Below are 22,942 nucleotides of genomic sequence, written 5' to 3'. Positions count from 1 at the left end.
AGCCCCTTTGTTCATTCATTTTCACAGGGTAGCCTCAAAATAACTTTTCATGAAGTCTGATTTCTGCTATTCTAAGGTTTTAATCCACCTCCACATTTTAGGAACTTATCAACAAATCAAACAAAGTATTTTAGTTTTATCACTACTGAACATATTTACAGTTTTCAACACACACACAGCTAATCAAAATGTTTATGGGTTTGTAAAAGATGACCACGTGGTAACTATCTTATTTGTTCTTACATTTTCAGAAATGAACATAAAATTCAGATTCTTGTAGCTCACTATGTCATTTCAATGAGACGGTTTTTAAACCACACCGTTTAAACAAAAAAAAGGAACAAAAACCGATACAATGTATTAAAACACATAATAACAAGAGTCTACATGTAAAAATATAACTTTTACATACACAATTTCAAAATAATGATACGTTTGCCATTTGTTGCATAAAATTTACAAATGTATTTCATTACTATATAACTGGCAAAACAGGAGAACAGATGGAACATTTAGACCATTTCGATGGGTTTATGGCATTTACTCAGTGCTGATAGGTGGAAAAACTACTTGAACAAGGGATTTTTTTTTTTCTTAATACATGCCAAGATTGTGTGGCTGTAAAAACAGAAATGAGTTAGAGACAAAAGGATGCTGACAAATACTTAACTAGGAGCACTATTTCTTTACTGCACTATACACCAAAGTCAATCATTATAAAGATTCACGATGGAAGTTGGTTCAATTGTGCCCAGACGTCAAAGCTAGCTATCTGATGAGTTGCTGTGCCATAGCTTGATCTATGTTTCTATCAAATACGTTAAGTATAAACTTCATTCATACTGGCCAGAGAAATACTGCACTACCCCTCCTCAAGAAAGTGCAATTAATGCTTTAGGACTTATAAGGCTTGTTGTAACGCTGCATGATGATTGAATATTGGCATTTTTTTTTTTCAGACGAAGGAGGAGACAGTTAAGTCATCTGCATCTTAGTAAACCCATTTTGAAAAAAAAATCAAGAAAGCAACAAAATCAATCAGCTCTGTCACACTACTTGCAATTTCCTCATTGGATGGTCGTTGAACTTCACTTGTTTTTTTTGTTTTTGTTTTTTTCCAAAAATCTGACCATGTATTCAGAAACACCTCACTGCACACTACTTCTGGCTACACATGTAGGTAACGCTTTAATCGTTTTGTTAAATCACAGCCACTTTGATTATGTTATGTTTCCGATGATATAAACATTGGAAGGCACAGTGGTAACATTGTAGCATTCTAACCTTGTACCTCTGAAAATCCCAGAAGAGGGTCACAAACGCAACATTACAATTCAGACAAACTCTTTTTGCCATGTCTTGGTAATGCTGCTTGTTAATATCTACACATGATGTGACTTTTAAGTCCTGTGTTCCCAAAAGACTGAAGAAACAACTTTCTACTTATTTATGAATGAAAAGCAACATCAGGGTCAGCATTTCATCCTGCACTACCCCTCCGGAAGCAGAGTTGGCACTACAGGTTATGAGAACAAACCGGGGAAAGGGACAGAAATAAGACCAAAAAAAAAAAAAAAAAAAAAAAAAAAAAAAAAAAAAATCCATATTTACAGTAAAATCTTTCTTTTAAAAAAGTTAATCAGTACTATTTTTTTACAGGAGAAAAAAGTCTGAAACAAATGAACAAAAGCTTACCATAGTCACTAAATTTTTAATATATATTTATATATATATTTATATATATATTTGTCATAGGTCTATAAGATCCATCTGTTCCTCCTACCCTAAGGAATGGCTAATGTCATCACTTCGCTGTCATCAGGATGTTTGCTGGTTTTGTTACGAGGGCAGCCGAGCTTCCCTTATTCGATATCCGGTAATTATAAACACTAGCTGACTTGAATACCAACAAAAATGGTCATGTAGTTTTCTTCAGAAGTACACTTTTTCATTATTGCAAGTTTACAATTTTTTTAAATTAAATATTTTTTTTTCAGACTTACAAATTAATTATATATTTTTTTTTTTCCAAAAGAAGTTTAGGCACAAATGCATTGTTCCACAGTGTGGAAAGATTGCCATTCAGTCTCTGGGCTGCGTCTCAGCCTGCACATACTGCTTTGAACATTCTGAATGATATGTTAAAGAGAGTCATCCCCCAAGTTGCACATTTTTTCTTTCTTTTTTTTTTTTTGTTTGTTTTTCGGTTTTTTGATCACTGGGAATGCTGAAACCTCTTGCGTCTGCGATTCATAACTACTCAGACTTGTCTTATATTACAAAAAAAGGGGTTAAGGACAAGTGTTTATGTGGGTTTAAGATAATACAGCTGTTAAGGAAGTGGTCTCTTGTATTAATGAAGCAATGTGGCAACTTGGACCTGAGAAAGAAGAGAGAAAGATGAATTAATACGGTTATAACAGAAAAAAGGAAAGCTTTTATTTTTAAACTTGTTTTTTTCTTCCCAAGGGGGAAAAAAAGTCTGTGCATTTGGGTCAAATATGGCTTTCATGGCTGATGCCTTGGTAAGAGTAACAAAGGAGAGCTTTCAGAAATGGCTGAAAACAAACTTGCCCTTTTACATCTGTCCCATGTGATTGGACGCGTCTCCCATGCCGGGGTGAGGCCCCGCCAAGGAGAGCGGGGGCGGCTCCGAGGACACCTTCTCCTCTTCCCTTCTTTTCAGACATGCAGCTTTCGGATTCAGATTCCTTTCTGTGGAAGAGGAAAGCACAGAGCATTTAGGTCACACCCAGGGCTTCTGGTCCAGGGCAGTCATGCAACGTTTCTGTGGGGCTGTTGATCCTTCCTCTCAGTTTCTACCTTCCAGAACAAGAGGACCAGCTAGGAAAATGCACACGACTGTCATTCATTCGCTCAGTGGCTAGTAAAGGTCGAACTCCCTGGTGAAACCGTGCAGCCACTTTACAGTCTGAGAAAGTTGGTAAAGCAAACGTCCCCAGCTCCGGTTACTGAGAGGACCTATGGAAACGTCCTAAGGCAGCATCAGCTACAAGAACAATCCCAGGATTCAGTTACAGGAGAAAGGGGAGCTGCCTCATAGATTTAGATGAGATTGAAGCAATGATTCTGAAGGATGCCTAAGAGTCTACTCTCTGACCCTGCTCAAGACCGCCAGAGCATCTCTGCTCTCTCCAGCGGCGTGCGGCCGTGACCTCTGCGTGGAGGCCAGCCGGCCGGCACTGACCTCGGACTTGCTGCTCCAGGCTGAGGATGACGGCCACGGCCTGGTGGAGGATCAGAAGCTTGGTCTGGGGCTTGTCACTCTTGAGGTGCAGCTGCACCATGCGGCCCAGCTCCTTGAACGCCTCGTTGATGTCACGGACCCGCAGGCGCTCCCGGGCGTTGTTAGCCATCCTCCTCTCCTTCTCCCGCTCCGCCTTTTGCTCCGGCGTCAGGTCTTCGTCATCGTTATTGCTGCGGGACAAAAGGGAAAACGTGACATTTTCCAATGGGGTGGGGAAAAAGACAGTTTCTAAATTCCTTTTGTTTTCTTTCTGAGTTTTCAGGGAACTCTTCCATCTCAGGATCTTGTCCTTGGCAGAATTTTCCATCCACCTGGGCTTGGCGTTGCTTTAGGTGGCTGTGACAGTCGCTACGCCAGACGTTTGATGGCTCCTGGACATGAAACCCAAACCCAACAGGAGAGGTTCAAGTTGGGGCCCCGAGTGCACCATATGGATGGAGGGGAGCAAAAAGGAAAACACAGCTTCCATCCCTAAGGTTACGCACGGCAGAGCGCTGTCAACTTCAGCTCGAGCTACACTTCAGGACCACGATTCAGAAAGTGTTTTAGACTGAAGCTGTTCTTTCTTAAAAAAAACTTTCATACTGTGACATCCGAAACCCAAGGAGAACGAGGGATTGAAAAACGATGTGGATAGGTCAAAATTAAGACGATGCAGCTCAAACAGGATTAAGAAGGTCCTACATTCAAGACAACAGAGCAATGGGAGTAAACACGGGGGCCTGCTGTCTATTAACCAGCTTGGAAGGCTTGGTCAGTCCACTTAATGTATCTGAGTCTCGCTTTTTCCATGTATTAAATAGAAAGGTTAGAGAAACATCATCTCCATGGCCTTTAACTTTATGGATGTTTATGATTCCCCAGACAAGTTGGGGAAACCTGAGTTGACATGAGTTCTAGGCAAACCCAACCCAACCCAACCCAAACACTTACTGGTTATCAATACCCATGATCTCATTGTGAGTCAAAAATGAAGCCCAAAAGCTCATCCCTGATTATGAGAACAGAGATATCACATGATTCATATCAAAGGCATGGTTGGAGCCAGGAGTCTGGAAAGGGAAGATAACTTCTGTTTCTGGGTGTCATGCTGACAAATTAGAAACTTTTGAATGGGGGGCAGATAGGATGATGAGCCACCTGGAAAGCATGTCATATCAGGAAGATCTCATGGCGTCAAGGCTTCAAATAATACCTGGGCAATCACGTAAAAGAGAGAGGTGTTGAAAATGTCTAAGGAAGGCAGAACAGAACAGAGCAAAGAACCCTGAGCGGAACTAAATTAATTGCTGAATTAACAATGAATTAACATGAGCAAGAACCTTTTTTGAGTGTGAGAGATATAAAAAATGAAGTAAACTTCACTCAAAAGCAAGAGAGTCTTCACTGCAAGAAACAACAGCGAGGTGGCCATCCATAAGGATGTTAACCTAGAGATCTGAGCACTGACCCCAAAGACCATCAGTGTGAGCCTCTACTCTAAAGTTCCATGAATCTGAAAGGCTCACAGAACAAAGATGTTAATCACAACCTTCCAGAGCTGGAGGAACACGTGGGAAGTTATCTACTCAATTCAACGCACACTTAGCGAGTATTGGCTTAAAATGTATAGCCTTCCACTGTGGAGAATGTCTGGGTAACTTCCAAATCGCACTAAGGACCCACTACGATGGAGAAGCCCCAATCAATCAGAAATGGAGCGGATTCTTGGGTTGTAGCACATGCTGCTCATAAAGATGACGTAAGTAAGCCAAGAACACTTGTAAAGGAGGCAGACACCGAAGAAAGATGCTGTAAGACTTGGCTCGTCTTTCCTGTAGGTTAAACTCCCTTCCAGATGGGACTGTCTGCCTCGAATGCGTGCTGGTGAACGCGCAACTAAACCGAACCCATCGGAAAGTGCTCTCTTTCTCCGCCATCTGATTCTCCTCCTCATTTCCTTGCTGGTCCCGCTCTCTCCCACCCGTGACCTCTGCTGATGCCAAGGAAATCAAGACTACTATTAATTCACACCCACATTCTGACACACAGATAGGACGTAATAAGTGAAAAGAGAACAGAGTTGAGTTTCTGCTCATCCCATCCTGAAGTTAAAAATCTGGGTAATGTTTTTACGCATCAAACATATGCGACACCTTTTCCAAAGTGGGCCTGAAAATGGGAATTTGTTTTCCAAGGGTATTCAGGGCAATAATGAATGAGAATTGGTTAACCTCTTATAAATAAACTGGTTATGCGAAGAAAACTGCCAAGATTTGGAAAGTCTCGCCTTACAAGACGGTTTTGGGGGCCTAAGTAAATGTCAAAACAGTGACCTTTTAAAAGAAGGTTCTTAACAGCGAGTTAAAATGTTGTACTGAAACGTCAAAGAATCCATTGATAGGCATGCGTTATGACCGCTAGTTAAATTACCAAGAGCTGACTGATCTAACAGAGAAGCTGGTAAGGAGGTGAAAGGCCCTTCTTGGGATGTCTTACCAATGTGGCCAAGTCAGGAAACTCTGTAGCAACGGTGAAAAGGGGTAAGGTAGAAGCTTCCAGAATTTCTGAAACTGTGGTAGAACTTGTAACAAGATTTATCTCAATAACTATAAAGGCAATATGAAAAGGCGGCATGTCCTTAAGTCCTAAAGGATGCCAGGTATAACCTTGAGAACGATAGCCTTGAAAAGGGAGGTATCGTCTCAGTACAATTCATTTAGTTTGCAAATAAAAACCATCCAAGGGAACTGAGGTAAAGAACATGGGTGTCACGATACTCAAAGAAAAAAACCAAAGAAACAAAAAACCCATCTGATTATCAGATTAAAGTTCAAGGAGATAGATTCTAGTTTAAAGATATCGGGGACTTAAGAAAACCAACCAGAAGCTATTTTCCTGAAGTTGCATTTTCTGCCGAGAGAAAAAAAAAATGAGCAATTTAGGTATTGCTCTTATACATACCAACATGTTTAGAATAAAGCTGGGAAATCAGTACTTTCTCACTTTTGAGGTAAGAAAAAAGTGACCGTTGCGCATACATCGATTGAGCTTTCAATAGAGCTAAGCTCTCTTTTTAGAAATATTTTCCAAAGAACATTTACGACCAAATTTGTAGAATAAGTATAGTTTTACAAATCGACTGCTTGCATTTGAATCAGTTACAAATTGTTTTTGCCGTGTGTCATTATTAGCACTGGGTCCAAATTCATAAATGCAAAGATATTTTTGGCTTTCCTAGAGTACAGGTATCTCAAACGATACTTTCGTACCTCTAGAGCAAAGCCTTTCACTTTCTTTTCAGCTGCAGATTTACCTGCCAGGAAAAAACTGAATAGTTTCTTCCTGTTCTGTTCACTTCATCAAAGTCCAATAAAGGAATTAAATGAAGCGACAGTATTATATACTGTTACCTAGATCTTGACCTAGTAATGGATTTGATATCCTTCTTGTCGTCATCTAATTTCTTGTCCTCGGAAGATTTCGTGTCTTGCAGGTTTTCATCGCCCTCGTCGTCGGATTTGATCTCAGAGCTGCCGGAGGAGACACTCTGGCCCTGCAATCCTGGTGGCATGCCTGCAGAAAAAAAAGAGACCAGGTGACACGGCCACCAAAGCCTCGAGGCACAGACACGCGCACCCCAGACTGGAGAGCTGCCAGCTATACAGTTCAGACCGCCGAGCTGTGTGATCTGTCCCTTTTTTCATGGTCTTTGGTGAAGTTTCAAAAATGCACCTGCAGAAACAAGTTTTCCCTGCATTGGCTCTGAGGTTAAATTCTATTTTGCAATCTTTTAGAGTAGACGGTAATTTCACTGTCTACAAAACATCAACTTAATTGCAATGAAAATCATAATCATGAAACTCACACACCTCAATGTTCTGATTAAGAACCCAAGTAAATATCAGCTATTATATTGAGTTTCTTCCATATGCAATGATTTAATAGAAAAATGTCCTTAAAATATAATTCCCAGGGAGTATATGCTAAATATGTACAGTCAAGACTTCAATAGATACCCTAATGATATTCTGAAATTAGGCTTCTCTTATCCTCAAGGAGTAATCAGCATTTAAAAATGGTACCTATGGAAAGCAGTCACTGCTCAATGAAGACATTTCTAGCTCTATTACTGCTCAACTTTCCGAGATCACAATATATTTTAAAACGTGACCCTAACGTAATCATTTATTTCTAAGCTAGAAGTGCGTCTATTTAGTGTTTCCTTCTACTTGTAATCTGTAGAGTCTAGAACTTTATCACTCAAACTCTCGTCAGTGGACCGGGAGCATCCTTATCCCCTGGGAGCCCATTAGAAACGCGGGCCCCCCAGGGGCTTCCCTGGTGGCGCAGCGGTTGAGAGTCCGCCTGCCGATGCAGGGCACGCGGGTTCGTGCCCCGGTCCGGGAGGATCTCACATGCCGCGGAGTGGCTGGGCCCGTGAGCCATGGCCGCTGAGCCTGCGTGTCCGGAGCCTGTGCTCCGCAACGGGAGAGGCCACAACAGTGAGAGGCCCGCGTACCGCAAAAAAAACAAAAACAAAAAGAAAAATAAAAAAAAGAAAGGGCCATCAAAGTATTACTATTCAATTAAAAATGGCGGGCATACCCACATATATAATTCACGCCCAAGATTCTTACAATGCTTAACAGGTGGGCAAATGCTTATACGTATTATTCATTCTTGTGCCACTGTTATCATTTTTATTCTCAACGTGAGGGGAATGAGGAGATGTTATGTAGGCATTTTCGGGTCACCTGGCCAGCCAGTCGCACAAGGACCCTGGGACCCAGGTCTTGCCCCTGCGGCACAGCTACCTGGGGTCCTGGGAAGCCGAAAGGAGTCAGTGGTACGAGGCAATAAGGACGGGGCTTGATGACTCAAGAGCGAAAATCATCCCAGTTCCATGTTTGAAATGTACCTACATTTCCTTCCATCGTAAGCAACAAAAACCATTTCCTTCCTTCCTCTTCATTTGGAAACATCACTGTCAGGCTACAACTAACCACATTAAAGGATCTGAATGAGCAATTGTGGAAATAGCTAAAATCACATTTCCTCTCATCAGTCTGAGGTCTCATTCCCTGCTGAAATAGGAGCAGGATTTCCGAGGATGCTGGAGCAAAACAGGTACTGAAGAAACACAATTAGCCAGCGACGTTTGAAATCCTTTCCCATTTACTTACCATCTTTGTATCAAAATGGATTCTTGGTGATCTGCCAGTGCTTCCTGAGGGATGAATGAGTAAGCATGGGATCCACATGGGATCTATTGTTTCAGTGAGGTCAGAAGCGCCCGCGGAGGCGGACCTACCTCTGTAAGGGTCCTGGGGTGGGTTCAAATCAGGGGACGTTGCAGACTGGACAGGAAGCTGTGGAACTGGCACCTGGTTTGGGACAAGAGAATGGCTGCCCCTCAGGGCCACGCCATCTTCACGATGGGCCCCAACCTGAAAGGGCAAGAGGAACCGTAGAGTTTAGTGGGAATCAGAGGTGTGACGGCTACTTCCAGGGCAGCAAGGACCCAATGAAGGGAGACTAACCTTTGAAAAACAATACTCCCAGATGCATTTCACTAGAGGGCGCTAAAGGACCACGCATGCACCTAGAGTACCCAGCAAAAAACACTTTAACACTCAGTAAGATGCTGTGCTGTACATCCAGTGACAAATATGGCAGAGTAGCTCAGGCAGGTAAAACGTCAAATTGTCTCCCAGGGTGCTGCAGTGGAGTGCACTGATTCGTACCCATCTGTCTTCTATCATGTCCGCCAACAGATCTGACAATTATCTTAATGCCCATATGCTTAATTGTGGTCTCCTCAATTCCCCCATTGCTATCGGAAATCCTACAGGAATTTCAATTTGGCATTCAACTTTCATTTCAGGGGATAAGATTCTCAGGCCTGCCATTTTTCTTTTCCATAATGCCAGCTAAGCCACTGACAGCGGAAGCTACAGCAGTATGGGACATAGCCCCTGCTCGGTACAAGTATAATAAAATGTCACCTGGCTTTCCAAAACTGGCAGCCCATTCCAAATTAATGTTTACTGTATTCCATCAGCTGCCGAGTTCCAAATCCAAAGGGGGACCGTTTCTGCCAATGCCACCATACCGGAAAATGTACCAATAAAGGTTTTATTAAACACACCAGTAATGCCATCATTGCCATGCAAAGATGTTTGGACATTTTTCCATATTTTTTTTCACTATTCTGATCCTAGAAAGACACCATATTGTAAACACTCTCTATGCTTCCAAGAATAAAATTATAGAGTACAGCATGATGACTTGGTCTGAAAAAAATACTGCTGAGCTTTTTATTAACTACTACTACCTACTCTGGGGTCCCGAGATGTTGACCTTGTGGCATTGAGACAGCGATCACTGACTTTATCGTGTGCACCTTCAAGTAAGACCAGTAAGCATTTGCAGACCAATAGGAACATGAGTAGCGTTTTCAATGGCATTTCCAAGTAGTTATTTCCTTAGCCTATTGTTAGGTGAACGTTGACACAGGACAGTGGGTCTAACACTAAAAATATTTATCCATGAATTTATACGGCTATGAAGCAAAAAGTGTAATTTTTTCCCAATCCAAAATCTGAAACCACGAAGCAGAATCATCACTCTTTTGCTACCCAGTGTTTTAAAAGAGTATTTCCACAAAGTGCAACAATAATAAGAATCTGAACTAGCAACAATAAAATTCACAGAACCGAATGAAGCATGTGCTATCTAAAGGCAGCCTAGCGTAAAGTGTCACCTTTATATCCTCCAAGACAATGCAGAAGAAAATTCAGGGAGAGCGAGGAGGATCATATAAATCCTCCTAACTGCCCAGATTCAAAATACAGCAAAAATAAAACCATTATATATAGAATGGATAAAAAAACAAGGTCCTACCGTATAGCACAGGAAACTACATTCAATAACCTGTGATTAACCATAATGGAAAAGAATATGAAAAAGAATGTATAACTGAATCACTTTGCTGTACAGCAGAAATTGATACGACATTGTAAATCAGCTACACTTCAATAAAATAGATTTTTTAAAAAAGTTAAAACAAAATACAGCAAGAATAGCAAAGGATTTAAGGACTCAGGAGCAGCAGGACGTATAAATAAATGTTGTAGCCAAGAGATCTGGGGAGTCCAGTGTTTTCTGCTACTCGGGTGCCCGTGTGCCTTCCCAGAACAATCTGAATGGTGGTCATTTAGTGTCTATGTGGATGCTTCAAATATATTAAGACCCTGATTATCTCCCAAAGCAGCTCACTCCATTTTCACCACAAGTTGGCCTCCTTGTACATTCCGCCCAATGGTCCTAGATTCAACTTCTGGAGTTCCATGGAATAAGTGTCAGCCCTTCTCACATACTTAACACCATGGCCATGCCACTCCCATTTTTCATCGGTAACTGAAGCCTAATCTTTTGTAGGTAGAGCATGCCCACCCAATTCCCTTCAACCATTTCTCACTCTTCGTGTATTGTTTTTATTTTCCTTCCAGACCAGAGTGGTAGCTGTTTTCCATTTTTGTATCTGTGCATTTAGAAGACTGATTCAGTCAGTGATTATCCTTTCAATCTGAGATGTCCACTTGCAAGCATGACTTTTACAGCCCCTGATCAAATGGTAGCTCTTTAAGACTGTCCATCAATGTTAACCTAAATAATTACCCAAGTGTTGATTCAGTTACTGGCATTCCCAATGGATTTCATTTCTTTCCACAAAGGATGATTCTAAGTTGGAATCACTGAAGGTAACCACGGATTTGAGCACAGCAGAGATTCTCGTACTCTCCTCCTATTTTAGAGTCATCCTATTAAAACCCTCAAGCCTTCTTTGTGGGCAGCTACGATGCAATTCAAGGTTAGTATTTTGCTTTTGAATTAAAATATATTCAGTTATTAATCTTGAAATTTCTTTTTTTTTTCCCTTCTAGACACGTTTAGCTTTTAAAAGAGGATAGAAGAACCTACAACCAATAACCTTTCTATTTTTTTTCCCTCAACTGTAAGTGAAAGACAGTGCAACTGAGTGAAAATTATACAGTAATGAGAATATGTAGATTATAACTGTAACTGGTCTTTGTTTGCTGTACAAGTATAATCATGGGTAAGTTGCTCAAATCCAAAACAGAGAAAATAACATTGGCAGTTACAGAGAGTAAGTTCCAGGTTTATTGCAAGGAGTAGCAGTATGCGTGACAGCTAGTACACAAAGGTACACAATAATTATTGATATTGTTAGGTGTTCCAGCTGAAAATACTTGCATACTACATAAAAATAAGAGTCTACATAGTTCAAGAAACCTTAGAACTCAAGCTACTTTCACTTACAATCCCTTTGCACTCTGTCTCTATTTTGTTTATATCCATTTGATTTTAAATCTTTCTCCTGCAGAATGACAGTAAAATGTTAAATGATCTCTAAGCATGTTTGATAGTTGTTCCAACTAGGTTTTTGGCTTTTAGTCACGCATGTTAGCTCACTTTATTTTCTATAGATCATCTCAAATAGTACATCATTTTCCATAAAGGAAGTTGGAAACAATGTTATCCTTGATATTCGAAGGCCTCCCTTGTAAACTATGTATATTCCAGGTCAAATGAATGACTAATGATAGGTCCACATCCATGGATCCATCTAATTAGCTTGATTCTCCAGGATCAATTCCATTGCCTGTGGCTGTGGAATAGTATTCCGATCTGAAGAATTAGCTTTGCTTTACGTGTTTCCTTGACCACAGACAGCATTTCCTAACCCTATTTACTTCTCCCTCAGAAACATTATTTCTGGTCACATAAGAGACAAGGAAAAACACCACAGTGAATGGCCAGCACAAACCCATCGACAGAATAACTCAGAAACAGATGGAGAAACCAATACTGCCTTCTGTATATATGAGGGTCAGGATTTGTCCACTTACAAATATAATAATAATGTAACCAGAAAAAAAGCAGATTCCTTTAACCTACACATCAATTCTAAGGATGGCACCCAGAAAATCCAAACTTCATTAAAGCCCTATTTTCATAAACCTTTTCATCTGGACAAGCAATAAAGTTAAAAGGCAGCCCATGAAAGGTTACAGCTTTATCAATATTGATTGTAAACTTTTCTTGCAGTCTTTAAGAATACAGTCATCTTATAGCCACATACAATATGGGTTTAGATATATCTATGCTAAAAGTAGAAGAACTAAAATCTAAAAATTATTCAATAATTACCAGTTGACTGATCCAAGAGTACACTTATTAATTCAACAAATATTTCCTAATCTAGCCCATGCTTGTCACTCTGACAGGTACTGGGGACAGGGTGCTGCATACTTTCGAAGTGGCCCCTGCCCTCATGGAGCTTATAGGCGATTCTTGGTGGGATTTTCGTGGAGCTATCAATTTAGTGTGGTGGTTTTAATAGTAAGGACCAGAGGCTCATTCCAGCTGGCTCAGGTAAAAGGAGATTTAACAGGAAGAGTTCTGTGATCTACGTTTTGGGCCAGGAGAACTCTCGGGACCTAAGGCCACCCCTTGTGTCTCAGGAGCTGTTCCAGCCTCTCTCCTTCCTCTGTTGGTACCTCTGTCTCTCTCTGGCTTCTGCCCACTCAGAACTATGGCCTGGACACTTCACAGGAGTTCCCAGTACATCCTTTCAGGTTCTGAATCTGCTCCCAACTCCCTCTCTGTCTTAGAATTTCTGAGTTCAGAATGCCAAGATCACCAGATGGTCCAGCTCATCATTTTGAAGCAGACACAGGCCACCCACTGAATGGGCTAGCCTGGGATCAGGTGTCCTCACCCCTGGTCCAATGAGCTATAAAAGAAGAGGGGGAGGCAAGATCATGTGGTCCAAACATGGCTGCCCCTTCCTCGGGCCCCCATAAATCATGGCTCTCATGTGCAGATATGTAAGTTTCATTGTATCTTAGGACAAGGAATATTCAAATTCTGACACAGCTATTTAAATTCTCCAGTGTGACTTTATCACTGGGAATTACTAAATACTTTTAGAAGTGTACTACCTCTTTTGAATCACATAAGCACCATATCATTTTAAATAATCTTACTTTCTGAGGAAAGAACTGATATATTAAGAACACTTTTCAATCACAGTATATAGACTTTAAGGGAAGGGTCTGGGGAGACCTGGATACCAGTTAGGACAAACTTCTTCTCATTTTACAGAGAAGAAAGCGAAGGCTGAAATGGTTAAGTGACTTAGAGAACATCTGGTTAGAGGACTAAAACAGATTTTGAACTCAGAAAACTTATAACAACATGGAACAACTTGATTGGGCATATATATATATATATATATGTATGTGTGTATGTATGTATGTACATATATACACACACAAGCACACACACACGGGGAGGGGAGCAGAGTTTAGGAACAAATGGGGTTACTTCCTGGAGTTTTCATTTTAAAACAGTGTGTTTATGTGTGTGTGTGTGTGTGTGTGTGTGCGCGCACACACATAGATGCAGATATAAAAATCATTTTAGTTTTCCTTATCATAGGGGGGAAAACATCATGGTCCACCAACTCAGGCCAAGTCCAAGATGTCTAACTAAATTACAAAATTTAATATTTGCCACGACTCCTCCAACATAAACAGATTTAAAAGATATGCAGGGCTTCCCTGGTGGCGCAGTGGTTGAGAGTCCGCCTGCTGATGCAGGGGACATGGGTTCGTGCCCCGGTCCGGGAAGATCCCACATGCCGCGGAGCGGCTGGGCCCGTGAGCCATGGCCGCTGGGCCTGCGCGTCTGGAGCCTGTGCTCCGCAACGGGAGAGGCCACAATGGCGAGAGGCCCCTGTACCGCAAAAAAAAAAAAAAAAAAAAAGACATGCAGTTTCAAATTAGGTGGCTGCTGGCAAGGCTGCTGTTATGTGCGGATGCGAAGGGAGCATCCTGGTAAATGTCCTTATCCTGGTCCTCAAGCTAACAACAAACACCACAAACAAAAAAGGCATTCAATGTTTCTGCTCTCTTTGTTTCCAGGGAGTATTGTGAAAGTAATTATTCTGTTGTATTTAAGAGGCCTATTTCATGGATGGGAAAATGTATTAAATTTCATTTGGCAGTTATTCAATCCTTGTTAACGTTATCTCCAGAGATAACTGCTTCAAAACAGGCTTTCAGACCTCAGTTCTTTCTCCTCTACCATAATCCTTCTAAAAGAGTGTAGGATGGAAACTTTAGGAAACTTGTCATCAATTTCTAGACCTGCAAAAATAACACAAAACCAGAAATGCTGTTAGAAACATTTAGCTCAAAAAGAAAGTTTGTAATTAATGGCATGAGGTTCAAAATCTTCCTTTTGACAGAGGTGTTTTTTAGAAAGAAGAAAAATAACAAGAAAATGGGGCAAAGAAAAAAGTCCTGGTAACTTTTCCTTTTCTCTCTTCTTTCTCTTGTTTTGCCATAATAATTAAAAAAAAAAAAAGCTGACGGGCTGGTTCTTTTTATTGTAATTGGACACCCACTGACAGAGAAAACAGTTTTGGTGTCTGAACTGTAATCTCCCCATGAAATATCAATTACACATGACAGTCATAGAGTGCTAGATTTCAGTTTCAATTATCTTGCCAGATCTGTCTGTGTCATATTAGAGGAAAGCAAACATTTTCTCAAATGTGCAAAAAATACCATTGAGTCCAAAAGGTGCATCTTTTAAAGAAGTGGGAAGTGGTCCTGCAAACTTTCTTTAATAGTTCACAGATGGGGACTCGGAAGTTCATGAAATAGCAGTGTAGACACTGTGAGGAACAATATTGGAGGCACCAAATTCTGTAGAAAATGAGACTAGGCTCTGATAACCAACGCTTTCATGTGAAAAAGCCCTGACATCTGGGACACCCTTCAACCACGAATATAATTTCCATACTCCTCAGTTTTAAAAAAATTATCAGACCATTTAAAAAAATTCATGTGATTAAACCATTAAAAGGACTTTTCACTAAAGTCAGATCTGGATTGAATTCTTTAGTTTGGATTTCGATTCTTAAAATGTTTATTGGGAGAAGGCCTCCTCATTTTCTTAAAAACACCTGTTTTTTTCCCCCCAGAAATGTCACAGCTTCACTTAGGCTTTGCCTGAAGTCAGGTAATTCCTTACTGGGCAATTCTTGGAAATGTATTTAATGCTTATTCCCCAGATGATAAAATAACTTTCGAGAGGATTTAAACACAATCTAAATGACCCTGACCTCGGCAGTGTCATGGGATCAGCTAGGCTGAAACTCCCCTGATGTCCACCAAAATGGTTAAAGATGAATGATTCTGCGATCTAGTTTGAGAGATGCAAACGGCCGTTACCTGATTTCAGTTCATCTTTTTATATTTTTTTTTCTTAACTCATAAGTTCCATCTAGTGAAACTGTTTCATTTCTCTCCTCTGCATACCCACCCTCCACCCCCAATTCTCTACATCATTTTCCTACACAGGAAACCAGAACTGGAAGCAGCCCACCAAGCAGGGACCTCGGTGGGTGGTTAGCAGTCCATTCCATCCCTTCCTTGCCCGGGGTAGCAAGTTAGTAAGTAGGCTGGAGGGAACTAAAGTTAATCCATGCCTAGTGAACCAAGCCCATGTAGCACAGAGATTATGGTGCACTTTTGCGATTACTTGTAAGCAGCTTCTTTTGTCTAGTGTGAAGGAAAAGACAACTGGACACTTGATGTGTACTTAGAATTTCGGGTCCCCCCGGTGTCAACACACCAGTGTGAGGCCGACTGGCACACAAAGTGCTCTGTAGCCAGCCCAGGAAGTCTGTCACTAGGGATTCATCCTTACCTAGCTGGCCTTAGTTTTAAATTTTTTAAATTAATTTTTATTGGAGTATAGTTGATTTACAATGTTGTGTTAGTTTCTTTGCTGTACAGCAAAGTGAATCAGTTATACATATACATATATCCACTCTTTTGTAGAGTCACAGATGTGGAAAACAAACATGGTTACCAAGGGGGAAAGGGGGGATGGATAAATTGGGAGATTGGGGTTGATATATACACACTACTATATATAAAATAGATAACTAATAAGAACCTACTGTATAGCACAGGGAACTCTACTCAATACTCTCTAATGACCTATAATGGGGAAACAATCAGGCCTTTATTTTTTAAATGCTTTTTTTATTATCCAATTAACATCCGCTGATTTTAACATATTCGGAAAGGCAATGGAAGTGTGAAGAAGCTTGCCTGAACTAATAAAACATTTCTTTCCCATCACTTCCAAAACACTCAGCTTGTAAATGCTATATCCTCTGCGCTTCACTTGGTCTCTTGGATATCAAGTTTCCAGCATGGTTTTTCACTGTTCTATGGATTAAGTCTAAGATCAATACCTTATGCTTCTGGGTCCTTCACCTGGACACCAGAGGACCATGCTTGTACCCTCCTATTCTTAAATTCCTTCATCTCAATATTCAGTTACCTACTTGTGGCCCTTCATCTGCTGCCTTCACTCCCACATCCCTAAGGCTTGAGCTAAGCCCTTCCTCTTCCGTCCCCCAGGGCTGGTTTCCTCCCCATGACCCCTGAACACTTCTCTTTCATTAGTCCCACAGACCCCCATACTCTCATTCCTCCTAGACTGTATGGGTCTCCAGAACACTCATCATCGTGCTGGATCTGGACAGGGCTCTCCCCTGATGGTTCATTACGGACACCACCCTTAAAACACGCTCCAGGCCACTGTCTAACAGGGCAGGGCATACGCATCAATGATTTTGTTTTGCAGCTATTCACAAAGCCTATACTTGTCTTTTTTTTTTTTGGCCGTGCCACGTGGCATGCAGGATCTTAGTTCCCTGACCAGGGATCAAACCCGTGCCCCCTGCAGTGGAAGCGCGGAGTCTTAACCACTGGACCACCAGGGAAGTCCCAAGCCTATACTTGTCTTGAAATGTAATTATCCCAAGGGTAAGCACTGGCTCCTTGTACAGGGCTGTAATACCACAAGGTGCAATTAGTTACTTCCTAAACGGTGAATGATGACACCAATGGCATATATCTCGTGAGACTATCTGAAATCTAAAAGCTTTCGGTACTGTCGAATATAGGTTTAGCATGTTTCTATCAAAAAATAAACATTTCATTTATTCAACGAATGCCTATTATATGCAAGCCACTGCAGGAAAAAATAATAAAAGATAGATGTGTGTATTCCTTTACAACCTCTTACATCTTAAAGACGAATTAATATAATTACTATATAGGGCAAAATAAGATGAATGTCATAAAGGAGTATAAGGTCATGTAGGGTTTTAAAGGATGGGTGAAATCGTATCAGATGGAGAAACCAGAGACTACTTCAAGAAGGTGGCATTTTAGATAGGGTTTGAATGATGGGTAGAATTTTGATATAGATTATCTAAATATATATATTTTTAAAAAACTGATATTTGACATTAATTAACGTCTCAACTTTAAATAAAAGTTCCTATTTTTACAACAAGAAGTGCCCATATTTAGATTATACATATACATATATATGAAGCAGCAGCTAAGGACTGCACATCAACGTGTTTTCATACTGTCAGACAACACATTTTGGACAAAAAGCAGACTTTTGTAAAGCCCTTTATAAACCTCAATGGCTTTGTTACAAAGTGAACAACATAGGGCATTCTGGATACAAATGGTACCTCACTGTATGTGTGTATTATTGGCCCAAATGATTCACTCTTATTTAACTGCAATGAAGTCTTTCATCTCCCAGCTATACAATAATAGTTTCCATATGACCAGTGGCTCTGCTATAAATAAGATCAAAAGCAAAAGAAAGGATTTAATAAAAGAAAATGACATTAAGAGTAGCATTAAATCAGGGGAAAATACCAATATCCAACTCTTTGTGTTTTTTTGGGTTTTTTTTTTGAGAATAAAGCTCCACAGAGTACTAAGCAGCTTCCCCAGTATGTCATGAAAAGGCATTTACAAGCAGTAGGCATGTGCAAAATCCATTTGCATAGGCCCCAGAGCGGCAAAGATTAAGTTGGGGTATGGGACGGGGAGAACACCCCCCACGCTGAGGCAGGCTGGAGGACAGGTACCAGACCAAGCTCTACAGTGCACAGTTCAAGGGAACGTGTCAGTGGCAGCCGTCCATTCACTTCTCTGTCTTTTTCTGTTCTACTTTATGGAGATGGGCTTTTTGGTAATCCCGAGTTTCTCAGAGAATCATAACATTGCTCAACCCTAGTACATGAGTTCTGAGAAAGGAAGTTTTTTTTGGCAGTGCACAGTGACTTGATATGAAGAGCCAACTTCCCAAACAAATTTTCTTCTAGTTCTTTAAAAAAAAAAATTACAATGTTAATCTCTATTCCTGACTGGATAAACAGCTGCTAATAACCCCCAGCTCCCAGGGGAGGAGGTCGTTTCCTTTCATCTTCAGGCTGGTGGATATCTGACATGCACTGGACTTTAGTGATTCCACATGTTTTGTACTTGGCCTTTTTCAAAACTGCCTTGTCCTGGTTCTGCCAATTTGGGTTCCTTTTCTGCCTTTCCCCGAGATTGCCTCCATGAACTTGGAGGACGTACTCAGTTCTGGGACTACTTATTTGAAATCATAGTTCTTTTACTGTGGGTGTATTTAAAGAGGAAAGTCAAGCACTTACAATACCTAAAGGAAGTTAAAGCCTTGGACCTTTGTATTTGAAGCCTTGGGAGGGAGACAGCCATTTCAGAGGGAGCAAATTATTCACTCAAGGGCTGGCCATGTTCAAAGATGCTCAATTTCTAATAGCATCACTAATGCGATTAGTTTATCTGTTTGCGTCCTAAATAAAGGAGCCAACTTCAATACTTCTTCCTCTAATAGGAAGTACCCTGCAGAAGATGACAGGGCCAGCCGGGCCCCAGACTCTTTCTCACTTGTCCCTAAGCACCTGCTTTTACTGGTGACCTCAGTTCTACACCTCAAGATTCAGACATTTCGCAAAACAGCTTTTTAAACAAAAACCAGCTGTTTCCCATCTAGACTGCAGGGGGAAAATTTTTGGGCGGCTCACAGAAACATTACCCAGAGACTACCATTCTCCAATAACTTTCACACACTTTCAGCTCCGAACGAGACCCGTCCCTGTGCAGAAGCTGGGGAGCAGGCAAATGTGAAATTAAAATGTGGAAACTCAACACTGTGGTTTTTGACAATACCTCCAATTAACACTGCTTGAAAATGAATGTGGCTATTGTATCAGGACAATGCTTCCTCAAAAGATGTCATTTAACTAATATTGGACAGATCTTTTGGTTAAACTCAATTTTAGAGTTCTAAGTTGACTTATGGACCTAGAGGAAGCTATAATTATGTACAACTGTGAATGTCAACCAATTAGGTAGACTCCCCGCATTTCAGAAATTCGACGTTAACACTTCTGTGTTTTTTTTTTTTTTTTTTTAGGTATGCACTCCTAAAGGTGCTTTGCCTAAACCCTCTTCTTATTTCAAATCCATTTTGCACTTCTGTTTTCTAAGCAATGAAGATACTTTTGATTTAAAAAAAAAATTTACAGCCCCAGTAAAAGTTAACAGAACACAACACCTACAGGTTTTGAAAAAAATATAAAATAGCCAAGGTCTAGTCTTGGCTTTTAAACAGTGCCAAGTTGCTCCAGTATTTTCTGTTTTGGTATGAATGACATAACTGAATTACTTCATGAGCTGCTACTTTAATTCCTAAGGGTGGAAAATTCCATGAGTTAATTTAATTTGGATGTAAAAAATATACATGAAAATTCACTCTTCCTGTCGACTCTCCTGTGAAGGATGCGAGCCAGTTGTCGGGGCTGCCGTGCTCGGAGGAGGGGCTCCCGGCCCAAGGCAGCCCTGCCTGGCACACCGCATCATCGGGTCATTTCCCTACTTCCACCTGGGCACTTAAGATCCTTGATTTTCTGCGTATTTTTTTGGATCATGTTTATTCTATGGCTCTGTAATGCCTTTTCTAGCCTTGTCTCTATTGAAATCCAACGCAGACTCTAATATGAGCTCCATGACCTCTCCTCCAGGAAACTTTCCTATCCATCCCGAAGGCTGGCCAATGTTCGTCCTTCTCCGACTCACCTCTCGGGTCACTTAATCATTCCACCCTGCGTGATAGTTAGTTAGGCACATACTTGTGTTATCATCCCCCCAGAGCCAAAGGCCTGTGGGTTCAGAGACTTTCTCTTACACATGTATGTATCCCCCAAGGACCTGAAGCACAGACAATAGAGAACGAGTGAAGAAACATCTGTGTAATTTCTAACCTCTACAGTACAGATTTTTCCCTTCAGAAAATCTGCTTTCCTGAGAAAATGAGGGTAATATTACCTTTTAAAAATGTACAGGTCGTGTCTTCTCTAAATTACGGACTGGTTAGCACTGTGTCTTTGTCCCCAACAAAATATAGCTGTGCTACTGAAAGCGTCTACCTGCTTTTTCCTGTTATTTAAGAAGAAAGCAAAGTCAAAATGTGTTGAGGTAATAGAGTCTGTTTTAAATGTGTTTTTATATTTTAAAAGCAGAGGAGACAACCGCTGGGTTTTATGTATTTAAGGTTCATGACACCAGGGTGCTAACCACAGGGGAAAGATTAAGGAACTAGGCTTGGCTTGTCCTAGAAGCAAGGAGAAAGGGAGTCCTTTGGGTTTGATGGTCCAGTGCAGACTGACTGTCTCATTTCTAGGTCACAGGGCCTGAATTCAAGTAAAATGGGTATTGGGGGAAGAAAAAGGGGATATACCTAATTTAGACCTAGAGCTGTGGGATCTGGGCACACACCATGCCGAACCACTTGTCTTAAGAGCTTGTTAATGGAGAGTAAATGGTCTCCCTGCTATGGCTGGATTCAAAACCTCTTGACTTTTGTTTAAACGGATGCTGAAATACCAATGTTGACCTCAAGGATTCTAAAACTGTCGTAACTAACCCATGGTCAAGAGAACTTCTCTAAGTCAGACGGAGAAAGACAAATACTGTATGTCTCAGTTATATGCAGAATCTAAAAAAATGAACTCAAAGAAATGAGAGAGTAGAATGGTGGTTGCTGGGGGCTGGGGGAAATGGGGGGATGTTGGTCAAAGGCGAGAAACTTCCACCTATAAGATAGATAAACCCTGGGAATCTAATGTACAGCATGGTGACATTAATTAACAATACTGTATTGTATATTTGAAAGTTCTTGATGGTGGCTCTTAAAAGTTATCACCACCACCAAAAAAAAAAAAAAAAAACAACTAATTATGTGAGGGGATGGAGGTGTTAACTAACCTTACTGGAGTAAACATTTTGTAAAATATACATGTATCAAATCGTTGCATTGTACACCTTACACTGACATACGTTAGATGTCAATAATATCTCAAAAAAAGCCGGCAGACGTTTTTTAAATGAAGGGAATTTCTTCAAGTTATTTTCCCTTTCTGCCTTTTCCGCCCAGGTTTTCTTAAAATAAAGTACAACTTTGATATAGAGAAAACCTTCCAACTGAGGCTGCTAATCAGCTTTCAGAAATGTTTGATAACTGTGGAGAGTAGGAGAGATGGTAGAACATTAGAGATAGGCAAATATCCTCATTAAAGAAAAACAAAATCCAATGTAGAAGCTATAGAAAGATGATGTCGATGACTAAGATCTTGGGTGAAATTCTATAACAGGCTATTTAAAAGACAGTTCCGAAATGCTCTGAAACACAGGCGATGACCTCTCAACTCAGTTTAGTTCCACCAAGAACAAGTCTTTCTGTATAAACCTCGTTCGCGGGAATGCTGCACACCTGGCGTTTGGTGACAAATTTGCCAACCACAGAGCTGCAGAATATGTGACTGAATGAGGATTTGAAGGAGACCCTGACACCGGAAACGGTATGAAATTCACTGATACAACAAATAGTGCACAAGGACAGTTGACGGACATGTGGCCGATGGATTTCAGCTGATTTCAAGTTCAGTGTTTGTCAGTAGAATGATGATGTCATCAAATACTGCCAGTAGGATGCTGTTAGGTGGCCTTTAATGAAGACATAATGTATTTCGTGGGTTTTGTGACAGATCCACCCTAGTCTGTGCTAATGATTCCTTGAGCATCGTATTCAGTTTGGGATTCTACACACTAAAAGGTCCTGGGCGAGCAGTGGGGGAGTATTCTTTTTAAACTTGGAAGAATGCACTGGAAAGTTATAAAGTCAAAACTTTTGTTTTTTTTAGGATAAATATTTGAAGATCCAGATGTATACCCTAGAGGAAAAAAAAAAAAAAAAGAGTAGACTGTCTTCAAGTTTCTCAAGTATTTGTTGAGTTGACTTAGGGGTAACTCCAATGGGCAGAAAAATGAAAACTCTTCACAGGGAAATAAATTTGGGCTGGACCTAAGGAAGAATTTTCTGAAGTCTGATGGAAATGGGATTTATGGTCATTTAGAGTACTTAGCCTTGGAGGAAGGAGGCTAATAGAGGCTTGTTCACTGCTTGGCAGCAAATTTGTAGAGGGATTTGGATGGAGATGCCTTCTAAGGGTCTCTGAGATTATATGCTAATAATTGCTTAGAAATGAAGTAGGTGCTCAAATATACACAGACATTTATGGAATCAGAATCCCCGAAAACCCAAGAGGAACAAGACTGAGGATGACTAAGCCCCTGTGGTTCATACCCTTGTTGAAGATGGCCACGTAGAAACAGAGTTTTC

At 40.7% G+C, this 22,942-nt stretch overlaps 1 protein-coding gene across 18 annotated transcripts in view; it reads right to left on the bottom strand.

Moving 5' to 3' along the window:
- Window positions 1-2,195: 2,195 nt before the first annotated feature.
- TCF4 (transcription factor 4) overlaps window positions 2,196-22,942 on the bottom strand; it is a 354,769-nt gene continuing 334,022 nt past the window's right edge. For 8 of the 18 annotated variants that reach the window (XM_065889291.1, XM_065889292.1, XM_065889294.1 and 5 more), the window contains 4 exons: window positions 8,562-8,697; window positions 6,661-6,823; window positions 3,209-3,438; window positions 2,579-2,715 (listed from right to left, as the gene is read on the bottom strand). In XM_065889291.1, the coding sequence (XP_065745363.1) occupies window positions 2,579-2,715; window positions 3,209-3,438; window positions 6,661-6,823; window positions 8,562-8,697 (666 nt within the window). Of the gene's footprint in view, window positions 2,381-2,574; window positions 2,716-3,208; window positions 3,439-6,660; window positions 6,824-8,561; window positions 8,698-22,942 lie in introns of those variants that run through there. The other 10 variants (XM_065889300.1, XM_065889296.1, XM_065889299.1 and 7 more) reach the window with 2 other exon arrangements.

Source organism: Phocoena phocoena, chromosome 13 (genome assembly GCF_963924675.1).
Source record: "Phocoena phocoena chromosome 13, mPhoPho1.1, whole genome shotgun sequence".
Lineage (NCBI taxonomy): Eukaryota > Metazoa > Chordata > Mammalia > Artiodactyla > Phocoenidae > Phocoena > Phocoena phocoena.
The sequence above is the reverse complement of the archived record's forward strand: the minus strand, read 5'-3'. Positions and strand labels throughout refer to the sequence as shown.